The sequence below is a fragment of the Neophocaena asiaeorientalis genome, unplaced genomic scaffold, assembly GCF_003031525.2.
Source record: "Neophocaena asiaeorientalis asiaeorientalis breed wild unplaced genomic scaffold, Neophocaena_asiaeorientalis_V1.1 scaffold576, whole genome shotgun sequence".
NCBI lineage: Eukaryota > Metazoa > Chordata > Mammalia > Artiodactyla > Phocoenidae > Neophocaena > Neophocaena asiaeorientalis.
The window spans coordinates 550405-565400 of record NW_020173973.1 but is presented as its reverse complement, the minus strand read 5'-3'; the positions used below and the strand labels follow the sequence as shown (position 1 = coordinate 565400).

The following is a 14996-nucleotide window of genomic DNA, read 5'->3' as shown; positions in this document are numbered from 1 at the left end:
CCTGAATGGAAGTGGTTATGGGACATACTCTACAACTTAGTCTTTACACACATTCCTGAACGGAAATGGTTTTAGGGCGTACCCTGCAACTGTAGACAGTACACATGCTCCTGAACACTGGTGGATTATAGGGCATACCCTACAATTGTAGACGGTACACAAACTCCTTTGGGAACTAAGGGAAATTTTTCCTGCATCTGGATGGATTTGCTTGCTGTTAGAGGCTCTGTTTTTTGGCTGCAGACTGAAATCTTGGTACAGTGCCCGCTGGACTGCAAAGCACAGCCTGGATCACGGCAAATAGATCTGTGCGAACTATAAACACCCGTGGAAAACAGCTCAAAGGGCGGACACTGCAGAAAACGGGTCAGGAGTTTCCTTCATAAATAACGGGGTTGAGCGTTATGGAACGGGTGTGTCGGGTGATTTTATTTAAGAAAAATTATGCTTCACTAAGACAACACTGCCGCCAGCATCCTTTGATGCTCTTTTTCATAAGAAAATAAAAGTTACCTTTCTATATGCCTCTTTGTGATATACATTTAAAAACACAGGATCCTTTGGAAATGTCTTCAAATCTTACTTTCCATCCTCACCTCTACCTCCTAAAATCACCCCAAAATACCAGTCTAGAAGAACTGAATGTCCCACTTGAATGGAGATCTTGGTGTAGCAACACAGAACTATTAACTTTCTCTTGAGGAGAGAGGAGGCTGTGTCTAAAGATATAAGAGGGCAGGTGCTCTCTCTGGGCCTTGCATGCTGCCGGCTGCTGAGGAGGGATGACCTTCACCAAGGATGGACCAAATACATCTTCAACAACAAGGAACAGGGAGTTGAATTTTCATGTCATGAACAGATTTACTATACACATCCCGACTGCATCCGCGTGTGTGTATATATCTCATTAAAAAGACCATGGTACAGCCACATTCAAAAGAATGATATTGGGCCCCAGTCTCACACCATGTACAAAAATTAACCCAAAATGGACCTAGGAAATAAATTGAAGAGCTAAAACAATAATATGTTTAAAAAACCGAGCAGTAAGCCTTTGCAATTTCTTGTTAGGCAGAACCTCTTACACGACACCAGAAGCACATGCACCAAAGAAAAAGAAATGGATTGCATCAAGATTAGAAACTTGTGCTACAAAGTAAACCATCAAGAAAGTGAAAAGACAACCCACAATGAGAGAAAATCTTTGTAAATCATATATCCGATGAGAGACATATCTAAAATGTATGAAACCACTTACTCTTCAACAATTAAAAGATAAATAGCCCAATTTAAAAAATGGGAAAATGATCTGAATAAACTTTTCTCTAAAGAGAATATACAAATAACCAATTAGCGCATGAAAAGATGCTCAACATCATTGGTCTTTAGGGACACGCAAATCAAAACCACAGTGAGATACCACTGCGTACACGCTGGGATGTCTATAATCAAAACGTCAGATGGTAAGTGTTGGCAAGGATTCCACTCTGAGGTGTGCATCCAAGTGAAATGAAAACATGCACCCACACAAAAGCTAGTGCACAAATATTCCTAGTAGCATAATAGCCCCAGAGTGGAAACAATTCAAATGTCCAGATGATGAATAAATAAAATGTGGTAGATCCATACAATGGAATAAAAAGAAATGAAGTACTGACACGCAGATGAATCTTGCAAACATTATTACGTAAGTGAAAGAAGCCAGTCATAAAAGATCACATATTATATGTTCCATTCATATGAAATGTCCAGAATAGACAAATCTATAGAGACGTAAAGTAGATTAGCATTTACCTAGGGCTGGTGGGACTGGGGAACACTGGGGAGAATCTGCTAAGGGACACAAGATTTCTTTTCACAGATATAAAAATATTCTAAACTTGGATGATAGCAGTGATTGTATAACCCTGTGGCTTTAATACCCAAAGCCATTGAAGTGCACACTTTATTTTTTTTTGAATATTTATTTATTTTGGCTGTGCTGGGTCTTAGTTGCAGCACACGGGATCTTTTAGTTGTGGCATGCAAACTCTTAGTTGCTGCAAGCATGCAGGATCTAGTTCCCCGACCAGGGATTGAACCCAGGCCCCTGCATTGGGAGCATGGAGTCTTACCCACTGGACCACCAGGGAAGTCCCAAACTGCACACTCAAAATGGGTGAATTGCATGGTATGTAAATTGTATCTCAATAAAGCTGTTTAAAAAGTGCAAAAACAAAAAAGACACTGGAAATAAAAGTAATAAAACTAAAGAGTATTTCCCTCTGGGTGGTCCAAGTACAATTATCTTTTTCTTATATTTTTAATATAATTCTCAATTATCTTCAATATGCACATATTACTTTTTATAATTTCAGAAATAAACCCAATTTTAAAAGAATATATAGTATCCTTGACGCATGATAGGCTACGTCTTTATTCTAGTAAAACTGGGGGCGGAGTCACGATGATGGCAGGCGAGGATGCGGAGTCTGTGTCTCCCCACAACTAGGGTGCCTGCCGGACACTAACACTAGTGTGGGACCTCGAAGCCCAAGGAGATGGGAGGAACCCTCGAGCGACCGGGTAGGACGAAGGGGGATTGATGGGGGAGGAGAAGCGGAGGCCAGACAGGACCGGCGCACCTGAGGGGTGGCTGGGAGGGGGAGGGGTTCCCACGCCTATAGGGACCCTCAGGGGCTTGGAGAATCAGGGGGAGGGCAGCTAGCATCTCCCCTGCCCAGGCAGGCCTGCTGGGCTCCCAGGCCAGGTCCCCCGCCCACTGGGCTCCCAGCCTGGTCCTCCATTCTCTGGGGCCCCCTCCGGCCTTGTGGGTCCTAAGGGCTGGGAGAGAGGGAGGGAGGAGGGGGAAAGACAAGGAGAGGCAGATGGTGGTGGGGGGACCCTCCAGGACCAGAGGATCAGGGGAGGCATGGCAGGCGTTTCCCCCCATCCACTTGGGCCCCAGGAAGCCTGCTGGGCTCCCAGGCTGGTCCTCCATTCTCCAGGGCCCCCTCCGGCCTCATGGTCAGGCGGACTCCCAACCACTGCGCCACCAGGGAAGCCCTCTCTTCTTTTTTACTACTGTAGGTCTGTTTTACCTTCTGGTTGTTGTTTCATCTATATTCTTATTTTTTAAATTCTTTCTAACATATCTCTTAGCTTTCTAATCTAATTTTATTTTTTACTCTTTGTTATTGCTCTCCTCCTTTTTTTCTTTCTGCTCCTTTTTTTTTCCCTGTCCCACATGGCTTTCAGGATCTTGGTTCATGAACCAGGGTTCAGGCCGGAGCTCCTGTGGTGGGAGCTCCGAGTCCGAATCACTGGACTAACAGAGAACCTCAGACCCCAGGAATATTCACCAGAGTCAGATCTCCTGGAGGTCCTCATTTCGGCACCACCAAGACCCAGCTCAACCCAATAGCCTACAAACACCAGTGCTGGATGCCTCAGGCCAAACAACCAGTAAAATAGGAACACAATCCCACCCATCAAAATAAATAATAAATAAGGTGACAAAAAAATATGTCACAGATGAAGGAACAAGGTAAAAACCTAAAAGACCAAATAAATGAAGAGGAAATAGGCAACCTACCTGAAAAAGAATTCAGAGGAATGATAGTAAAGGTGATCCAGAATCTTGGAAATAGAATGGAGCCATGGATTGAGAAAATACAAGAAATATTTAACAAAGATCTAGAAGAACAAACAAACAGAGATAAACAACACAATAACTGAGATGAAAAATACACCAGAAGGAATAAATAACAATAACTGAGGCAGAAGAATGAGTAAGTGAGCTGGAAGACAGAATGATGGAAATAACTGCTGAGGAGAATAAAGAAAAAAGAATGAAAACAATTGAAGACAATCTCAGAGACCTCTGGGACAACACTAAATGCACCAACATTTGAATTATAGGGGTCCCAGAAGAAGAAGAGGAAAAAGAAAGAGATTTGAAGAGATTATAGTGGAAAACTTCTCTAACATGCGAGAGGAAATAGTCACCCAAGTTCAGGAAGCACAGGGAGTCCCATACAGGATAAAGAGTAGGAGAAACACAACAAGACACATATTAATCAAACTAACAAAAATTGAATTAAAAAAAATACTAAAAGCGGCAAGGTAAAAGCAAAAAATAACATACAAGGGAATCCCCATAAGGTTATCAGCTACTTTTTCAGCAGAAACTGCAGGCTAGAAGGGAGTGGCAGGATATACTTAAAGTAATGAAAGAGAAAAACGTACAACCAAAATTACCCAGCAAGGATCTCATTTATATTCGATGGAGAGATCAAAAGCTTTACAGACAAGCAAAAGCTAACAGAATTCAGCACCACCAAACCTTTAGCATTACAACAAATGCTAAAGAAACTTCTCTAGGCAGGAAACACGAGAGAAGAAAAAGACCCACAAAAACAAACGCAAAACAATTAAGAAAATGGTAATAGGAATGTACATATTGATAATCACGTTGAATGTAAATGGATTAAATGCTCCAACCAAAAGACACAGACTGGCTGAATGGATACAAAAACAAGACAGGTATATATGCTGTCTACAAGAGACCCACTTCAGACCTAGGGACACATACAGACTGAAAGTGAGGGGATGAAAAAAGATATTCCATGCAAATGGAAATCAAAAGAAAGCTGGAGTAGCAATACTCATATCAGATAAAATAGACTTTAAAATAAAGACTGTTACAAGAGAAAAGGAAGGACATTACATAATGATCAAGGGATCAATCCAAGAAGAAGATATAACAATTATAAATATTTACGCACCAGACATAGGAGCACCTCAATACATAAGGCAAAGGCTAACAGCTATAAAAGGGGAAATTGACAGTAACACAATAACAGTAGGGGACTTTAACACCCCACTTACACCAATGGACAGATCATCCAAATAGAAAATAAATAAGGAAACACAAGCTTTACATGACACAACAGACCAGATAGATTTAATTGATATTTATAGGACATTCCACCCAAAAGTGGCAGAATACACTTTCTTCTCAAGTGCACATGGAACATTCTCCAGGATAGAGACCCACGTCTTAGGTCACAAATCAAGCCTCAGAAAATTTAAGAGAATTAAAATTGTATCAAGAATGTTTTCTGATCACAATGTTATGAGATTGGAAATCAATTACAGGAAAAAAACTGTAAAAAACACAAAGACGTGGAGGCTAAACAGTGTGCTACTAAATAACCAAGGTATCACTGAGGAAACCAAAGAGGAAATTAAAAACACATAGAAACACATGACAACAAGAACACGACAACCCAGAACCTACGGGGTGCAGCAAAAGCAGTTCTAAGAGGCAAGCTTATAGCAATTCAATCTCACCTCAAGAAACAAGAAAAATCTCAAATAAACCACCTAACCTTACACCTAAAGCAACTAGAGAACAAGAAACAAAGAAAACCCAAAGTCAGTAGAAAGAAAGAAATCATAAATATCAGAGCAGAAATAAATGAAATAGAAATGAAGAAAATAGTAAAGATCAATAAAACTAAAAGTTGGTTCTCTGAGAGGATAAACAAAATTGATAAACCTTTAGCCAGACTCATCAAGAAAGAAAGAGAGAGGACACAAATCCGTAAAATTAGAAATGAAAAAGGAGAAATCACAACTGACACCGCAGAAATACAAAGGATTATAAGAGACTACTACAAACAACTATATGCCAATATTCTTGGAAAGATACAATTTTCCAAGACTGAACCAGGAAGAATTAGAAAATATAAACAGACTTATCACAAGTAATTAAATTGAAACTGTAATTAAAAATCTTCCAACAAACAATAGTCCAGGACCAGATGGCTTCACATTCACATTCTATCAACCATTTAGAGACAATACCAATCCTTCTCAAACTCTCAAACTCTTCCAAAAAATTGCAGAGGAAGGAACACTCCCCCAAATTCATTCTACAAAAGTGACCATCACCCTGATACCAAAACCAGACAAAGATACTACAAAAAAAGAAAATTACAGACCAATATCCCTGATGAACATAGATGCAAAAATCCTCAATGAAATACTAGCAAACAGAATCCAACAGCACATTAAAAGGATCATACACCATATCAAGTGGGATTTATCCCAGGAATGCAAGGGTTCTTCAATATACGCAAATCAATCAATGTGATACACCATATTAACAAATTAAGGAATAAAAATCATACGATCATCTCAATAGATGCAGAAAAAGCTTTTGACAAAATTCAACAACCATTTATGATAAAAATTCTCTCCAGAAAATGGGCATAGAGGGAACCTACCTCAACATAATAAAGGCCATATATGACAAACCCACAGCAAAAATCATACTCAGTGTTGAAAAACTGAAAGCATTTCCACTAAGATCAGGAACAAGACAAGGATGTCCACTCTCACCACTCTTATTCAAAGTTTTGGAAGTTCTAGCCACAGAAATCAGAGAAGAAAAAGAAATAAAAGGAATGCAAATTGGAAAAGAAGAAGTAAAACTGTCACTGCAGATGAAATGATACTATACATAGAAAATCCTAAAGATGCCACCAGAAAACTACTAGAACTAATCAATAAATTTGGTAAGGTTGCAGGATACAAAATTAATGCACAGAAATCTCTTGAATTCCTATACACTAACAATGAAAAATCAGAAAGAGAAATCAAGGAAACAATCCCATTAACCATCACAAAAAAACGAATAAAATACCTAGGAATAAACCTCCTAAGCAGGTAGAAGACTTGTACTTAGAAAACTATAAAACACTGATGACAGAAATCAAAGATGACATAAACAGATGGAGAAATATACTATACCATGTTCTTGGACTGAAAGAATCAATATTGTGAAAATGACTATACTACCCAAAGCAATCTACAGATTCAGTGCAATCCCTATCAAACTACCAATGGCATTCTTCACAGAATTAGAACAAAAAAATCTTAAAATTTGTATGGAGACACAAAAGACCCTGAATAGCCAAAGCAATCTTGAGAAAGAAAAACAGAGCTGGAGGAATCAGGCAACCTGACTGCAAACAATACTACAAAGCTACAGTAATCAAGACATTATGGTATTGTCACAAAAACAGAAATATAGATCCATGGTACAGGATAGAAAGCCCAGAGATAAACCCATGCACATATGGTCACCTAATCTATGACAAAGGAGGCGAGAACATACAATGGAGCAAAGACAGACTCTTCAATAAGGGGTGCTGGGAAAGCTGAACAGCTACATGTAAAAGAATGAAATTAGAACACTCGCTGACACCATACACAAAAATAAACTCCAAATGGATTAAAGACCTAAATGCAAGACCGGACACTATAAAACTCTTAGAGGAAATCATAGGAAAAACACTCTCTGACATAAACCACAGCAAGATCTTTTTTGACCACCTCCTAGAGTAATGAAAATAAAAACAAAAATAAACAAATGGGACCTGATGAAACTTAAAAGCTTTTGCACAGCAAAGGAAACCATAAACAAGACAAAAAGACAACCCTCAGCATGGAAGAAAATATTTGCAAATGAAGCAATGGACAAAGGATTAATCTCCAAAATATACAAACAGCTCATGAGCTCAATATCAAAAAAACAAACAACCCAATTAAAAAATGGGTGGAAGACCTAAAGAGACATTTCACCAAAGAAGACATACAGATGGCCAAGAGGCACATGAAAAGATGCTCAACATCACTAATCATTAGAGAAATGCAAATCAAAACTACAATGAGGTATCACCTCACATCGGTCAGAACGGCCATCATCAAAAAATCTACAAACAATGAACGCTGGAGAGGGTGTGGAGAAAAGGGAATACTCTTGCACTGCTGGTGGGAATGTGAATTGGTACAGCCACTATGGAGAACAGTATGGAGGTTCCTTAAAAAACTAAAACTAGAACTACCATATGACCCAGCAATCCCACTACTGGGCACATACCCTGAGAAAACCATAATTCAAAAGGACACATGTACCCCAATCTTCATCTCAGCACTGTTTACAACAGCCAGGACATGGAAACAACCTAAATGTCCAACGATAGATAAATGGATAAAGAAGATGTGGTACATACATACAATGGAATATTACTCAGCCATAAAAAGGGATGAAATTGGGTCATTTGTATAGACGTGGATGGACGTAGAGTCTGTCACACAGAGTGAAGTAAGCCAGAAAGAGAAAAACAAATACTGTATATTAATGCATATATGTGGAATCTAGAAAAATAGTACAGATGAACCTATTTGTGGGGCAGGAATAGAGATGTAGACGTAGAGAATGGACACGTGGACACAGTGGGGTAAGGGGAGGGTGGGACGAATTGGGACATCAGGATTGACATATATACACTACCATGTGTAAAATAGAGAGCTAGTGGGAACCTGCTGTATAGCACAGGGAGCTCAGCTCAGTGCTCTGTGATGACCTACATGGGGGGGAAACGGGGGAAGGAAGGTGCAAGACGGAGGGGATATATGTAGGCATATAGCTGATTCACTTCATTGTACAGCAGAAACTAACACAACATTGTAAAGCAATTTTACTCCAATTAAAAAAAAAAACTGGTAATATCCCATTTTATAATTTTAAGATGGTACCGTCATATTTAAGAGAATTCTTCTATTCTAACCACTGTACATAAATTAAATATTCCCGATGGATTTACAGGTTCCGGTCAGTTTGGCTCAGCCCAGTGGAGCTGGCCTTGCGGGAGGCTGCTGCTGACCCGGGCAGTGGAGCGGACTCCGGGGCTCCGGGGCGGGTCCCGTGTGGCGGTCTGCGCGACCAGGTCTCGGTCTCTCGGGGGAGAGGGGGGCGGGGAGCTGGATGCGGGGCTGGGGAGCGTCGCCTGCACGGGGGTCGCCCTCTCTGGCCTCTGCTTTGCACTGTTCACTTCCACCCGTTTCAGACTCTGTTGGTTCCCTGGGAATTGACACGACACGACACGACACTCTCATATGCTGTTTCCCGGGACCGGTCGCGCGGAAGGAGCAAAGGCCTCGGCGGGCGGGTCCGCGAGTCTCGAGGATGGAGCCCAAACCTGGGTGGAGGAGACCCTGGACTGGACCCGCGAGAAACCCCCGGGGAGCCGCTGGGGTGGGGGGCTGCCGCGAGGGGCTCCCACGAAGGTCACCCACGGGAGGCACCCACTGGACACTGTCCAGGTGAGCGCCTGGACCGCCCCCCGCGACACCACCCGACCCCTCTTCACCCCGCGGCGCTGGACACAAGGTGTGCCGGGCGCCGAGCTCCAGTGGCGCAGGAGGCGAGCGCAGGGGGCCCGCATGGACCCCACGGTGGGCCGTCAAGGCCCGACGCCTCCGTGCCCGCAGGTCGCGTCGCCCGGTTCCTGGTCCTTGGCGGGATCTGGGCAGCGCCGCAGTTCTGAGGTGTAGGCAGGGCGCAGCATCCTAAGAGGACGATGGGAAGTTCAGGGATTCATGAGAAACTCGGTGAACAGCGCCGGGTGCTGGCCTGCTGAGGGTGCCCCAGGCCCTAGGAGCCTGACTGTTCTCTGCCTGGTCCCAGTTCTGGGGTGAAACCGTCCCATCGCTGGCGAAGCAGCAGACACATGTGGCCCAGAGAGAACAAGCCTGCCTCCCACTGAACTCTCACCTGTCACTGTGTCAGTGACACTGGGTGTAGGCAAAGGCCGTCACCCCAGAATTCTCCTGTCCTTAAATCCCTATAACTGTACAATTAAGAGAATTTATATATTTGCATTATCTTTAGACAAAACTAATTTTTAACAATAAAGCATAGTGCAAATGTGTCTGAAAAGACATCCCAACATTACCAGCGGAAGTCCAGCAAAGTATCAAAGAAACACAGGTGGGAGGTCATTTCAGCAGTCAGTCCTTTAATTTAAACCTGTGAATATGTCATTTTATGTATGACTAAGAAAACTGTTCATTAAATGCATTTTTATTTGGATTGTTTAAAAATCTAGTAATAAATGTTACAATATTTTAAAGCTGCTCTGAAAATCAGTAGAAATATTCTTGGAAAAGAGCATCCTACCTGGCTCTCTGTTGCCTTTGAAGTTCACTATACACTAAAATGTCTGCTGTTTCCATTCAAAAATAGTAATTTATTTATGGCATATTGAAGTGACATTCTTGAAAAATTAACTCTGGACAGACACACGCCTTCTATCTACACGAATGTACACCCATCAGCTGTAACATCGGGGTCACCACACGGCTTCCTCGCGGCATCCCATGACCTACAGGGCTTCCCGCAGCAGCAGCCGCAGCCTCTGCAGCTCGTCGCCCACCGGGGCCACCCACTCCCGCCGCAAGTACTGGACGTCCACGTCGCCTGAGGCTCTGGCCAGCACCAGGGCCAGGAAGCCACTGCGGGTCTTCTCTGCTTCACCCACGACAGTCATGGCCACCAGCCTGAAATCGAGAAGCACACGCCGTGTGATCCCGCGTCTCCCGATTACCCACCTTCCCAGGGGGGAGAAGGAAGAGGAGAAACGCTGTAAACACAGTGGGGAGGAGCTCCTTGGCATCAACCTGGGGATGACTTTGGATCTGGCTCCAAAAGCAAAGGCAACAGAAGCAAACAGGTGGGACTACGAAGCAGCTTCTGCACAGCAAAAGAAACCAGAAACAAAATGAAAGGGCAACCTACAGAATGGGAGAAAGTATTTGCCAATCATACATCTGTTAGGGGGTTAATAACCAAAACATAAAGATCTCATATAACTCAATAGCAGAGAAACCAAGCAATCCAATTACAAAATGGGCAGAAGATCTAAACAGAAAATTTTTCCAAAGAAGACACACAGATGGCCAACAGACAAGTGAAAAGATGCTCAACATCATTAATCACCAGGGAAATGCAAATCAAAACCACAATGAGCTATCACCTCACACCTGTCAGAATGGCCATCATCAAAAAGATAAGAAATAACAAATGCTGGAGAGGGTGTGGAGAAAAGGGAGCCCTCCTGCACTGCTGGTGGGAATGTAAATTGGTGCAGACACAATGGAGAACAGTGTGAAGGTTTCTCAAGAGTTAAAAATAGAGCCAACATACAATCCAGCAATTCCACTCCTGGGTATTTATCCAAAGAAAATGAAGCCACTATCTCGAAGAGATATCTGCACTCCCATGTCCAGTGCAGCATTATTCACAAGAGCCAAGACATGGAAACAACCTAAGTGTCCATCAAGGGACGAGCAGATAAAGAAGATGTTTTGTATATATACGTGTGTGCGTGTGTGCGTGTGTGTGCGTGTGTGTGTATAGATATCCATATACATGTCGAATATTATGCAGCCATAAAAAAGGAAATCCATTTGTGACAACATGGATGGACCTTGAGGGCATTAGGCTAAGTGAAATAAGTTAGACAGAGAAGGACAAACACCGTGGGATCTCACTTCTGTGTGAAACCCCACCTCCACCCTGCACACATACACACACAAAACAGGCTCACAGACAGAGAACAGCCTGGTGGTTGCCAAAGGAAGGGGGTGGGGTGTGGACCAAACGGGCAAAGGGGTACAAGCGTCCAGTTATAAAATGAACAAGCCATGGGACGCAGTGTACACATGGCAACTATGGTTAATAACACTGTAGTGCATATTTGAGAGTAAATATTAAAAGTTCTCATCACAAGAAAAAGCTTCTGAACTATGTAAGCTGACAGACGTATCATAAGACACTATATGCAAACTTCGCATCATTATGTTGTGCACCTGAAACCAGTATGTTTTACATCAGTTATACCTCAATATAAATAAATCAACGACAGATAACATAATTCTTTGATCCTTAGACTATTTTGGACTAAATATGAAACAAACACACTTTAAAGTGGTTTCTCAAGATCTTACTCAAATATATAAATATAAAACTAATATTTAAATATAAATAACCATACTTTAAAGTGTGGTGGCCTTATACATAAATCAAGTAAGAAAGACCATCAGTGATGCTTCTGCAAAAAAACACCTAGGAGAGCTCATCCTGAGTTTCATCAGACTTACCTGTCCGGACAGACGGGCTGTTTGGCGACAGGACCCAAATCGCTCTCCAGGAGGTCCCAAATATACACACAGGATGTGTCGTCCTGGACCAGGAACACAGCCGGTCTCGTCGAGGACCACTGCAGGCCAATGACGGCGCGGCCGTGGGTGCTCTCGTCCCACTGCAGGAGCGGGTGCTCGGCCGTCAGCTGGTGCAGCCTGATGCTCCCGTCAGAACAGCCAGCCTGGGGGAGGCGGGGAAACCTTATCACAGTTCTTTCCTCTTCTTTACTCAAGCTCAGTAGCCAAGGAAAATTTTCAGGACATCAGCTTTTTTTTGTTGTACAGCAAAAATATTTGGTTTATATTTTGTTTTCCAAACATAAAATCGTAACATTAAATCTTGTCCTCACAAATCACGAAGGTGAGCGTTTGGAGATGCTGATACACTTTGTACCCCCTGCCCCTCCCCAAAAGGGCTAATAATTGGTGAATTCAGTGAACATATAAATAGGTGTTTATTTTTAACAAAGCTGAATATTGCTGACTCAAGCATAGGACATTAAGATTGGCAAGACGAAAAAAAAAAAAAAAAAGATTGGCAAGACGGACATCTTTTTTTAAAAAATCACATACATTTGCACATATAATATGGCTTTACGTTCCTTTTGGATTGAAATTTCCATAAAACAAAACTCAGCTGGCCTAGTTAAAGACTAAACTTTTAGCCTAGGAAAAGGAAACAATTCCTTTTTACTCAATATATTTAATTCTTCACATATTTAATCTTTCAAAAAAAGCAGAGGCAAGATATAGCAATCACGAAAGCTTCTAAAGTAAATGAACAGATTTATGCATAATAGAGCCAGGTGCCCACTGTCGGGAGGGTGGAGGGGACCCTGGGCCAGCCGGGGACTAGGGTGTGCGTGCGACGCCGGGTGGGTGGTGAGTAGATGGAGACCAGAAGAGATCTCGATGTCGTGTCCTGTACACAAGCACTTCTGACTGCCCAGGTCTTGGTTTCTAAGTATTTTTCTCCTAACAGGAGCCAGGACTCCTTGGAGTAATGGCTGATCCCGAGGGTTCCTGTGCCAGAAAGCAAAGAGGGGCTCCCGGAACGATGTCAGAACCACCTCCAGGGACCCCTTCCCCCGGGGGGACCATCTGAGCAGTGGAATAAAGGCAGGCAGCGAATCTGAGACGCACTGAAGACAGTGAAAAGCCTCGTGTGTCCACGTTTAGACAAGAAATACACACGATCGTGAGGAAAGGCAGTCTTCCGACCAGCGACAGCTCCCATGGAATTAATGACAGGGCGACAGAACCCGCCTGGTGACCGACACGGGGGCTAAGACGCAGCAGCAGGCCCTGGCTGGCCAGACGGGGAAGGGGGGGCCCCATGGTCAGGAGAGGCCTGCATCTAATCGTGAGGACGCCCAGGCCCTCTGTGTGATGCTGAGGCCGGTCCCAGTGAAGGCGGTGAGGAGCCACAGTGACTGAACAGGACACGTGACCCGGGCCACGACGCTGCTCACAAAGGACACTGTCAGGACAGTCGCGGGCTTGCACTCAGACCCGCAGAGAGCAGGGCTGACCTGGGCTACAGGAGACCAACACCCAGCCCCTGGGGTGGAGCGTCCTGGCCACGGCAAGTGTGTCACTGCACACTCAGGCTGGTGGGGGGCGAGGGGGAACGCTCTGTGCCGTCCTTGTAACTGTTCTACAAGCCGAAAATGACGTCAGAATAAAAGGTCTGAAGAAGATCCAGACGACAGCCTCATGGAACGAGCTGTGCTGACCACACGGATGGGACTTCAGGAGACCAGACCCGAGCGCTGTGGATCCCAGCAGACGCTGCGAAAGAATCGGTGCTTAAAAAACAGGCGTTCTTACCAGGAATATCGGTTCTCCAAACGGTGAAAAGTCAATCACGTTCACCTTCACCGGCCTCATGCCCTGCTGCTGGGGCCTGAACAACCTGGGAGACACTCTCATGTCTTGTCTGGTGCCATGGCTGATGAGGCCCTGAAGGGAGAGTAAGGGGGGAACCAGGCGGGGTAAAGCTCTTATTCTTGAAGCAATTTAATCAACATTCTGATTAAAGCAAACAGTAAGTTTACTTCCAACAAAAATACTTACAGAATGAAATCTAGACCGTTACTCACCATGTCTGTGCCAACAACAAAGCGATTAGAGTCTGAAGGCAGAAATTTAACGCTCAGTGTCTGTGTGGAGCCCCAAAACTCATAACCTTTATGGGAAAGGCTGGAAAACAGCAAAGATGAACAGATGGGCAGTCTTGAAACTGTCAGGGCGGAGGTGACACTTAACACCGTCACCTGCCATCTGCCACTGGACGCGCTTCTAGTTCCTTTCCCCTTCGCTTACCATAGGCTCTGCACAGTTCCTTCAGCCCGTCCTCTTGCTCTTTCTTCTACTGTCTAAGCCACTCTTTCATTCACAGACTTAAATTTCAGAGACAACAGTTCCATTTCTAGAAATGTCTTTCTGATCGCACAATTCTCTCTCGTACCCTGGTGGGTGTCCCTCACATGGCAGCGTCGTGACCCTCCCCATGAGCCTGGCCGTGGACGTGCCCCCCACAGGCAGCTGTCCCAGTGCTGACAGCCCCCAGGCACTGGTCTGCCCCACACTCGCTCCTCAGCTGAGGACCCCTGACCGCACCCCGACTCGGCTTCTGGGATTCTCCCGCTGGAGAGGCAGTGCGTCCCAGGGTCCCAGGCAGGGGTCAGCTCCAGCTCGCTGCCCTGCAGGCTGACTTGAAGCTCCGCCCTTATTCTGGCACTTTCCTCGCTTTTTTAAAAGACTGTATCTAGTGTGCTGTTGGTTTTCCACCTTGCACAGTGTTTGTATTGTAACAGCCAGGGCCCAGGGCTGCTCCTGCCACGCTGCCCCAGTCCTGGGTCGGGGATCCGGCCCCTCAGTCTCCCCTCTCTTCTTACCTCCAGCCGAGATCCCCGCCTCGGGGCCCGCTGCCCTGGTCACCTGCAGCCTGGGCCGAG

The 14996-nt window shown here is 44.2% G+C and overlaps 1 protein-coding gene across 3 annotated transcripts in view; it reads right to left on the bottom strand.

The window, feature by feature from the left end:
* Positions 1-9898: 9898 nt before the first annotated feature.
* DYNC2I1 (dynein 2 intermediate chain 1) overlaps positions 9899-14996 on the bottom strand; it is a 40632-nt gene continuing 35534 nt past the window's right edge. For 2 of the 3 annotated variants that reach the window (XM_024753180.1, XM_024753183.1), the window contains 4 exons: positions 14139-14238; positions 13867-13998; positions 11995-12218; positions 9899-10392 (listed from right to left, as the gene is read on the bottom strand). In XM_024753180.1, the coding sequence (XP_024608948.1) occupies positions 10218-10392; positions 11995-12218; positions 13867-13998; positions 14139-14238 (631 nt within the window). In that variant the 3' untranslated portion in view covers positions 9899-10217. The remainder of the gene's footprint in view (positions 10393-11994; positions 12219-13866; positions 13999-14138; positions 14239-14996) is intronic. The other variant, XM_024753182.1, reaches the window with a different exon arrangement.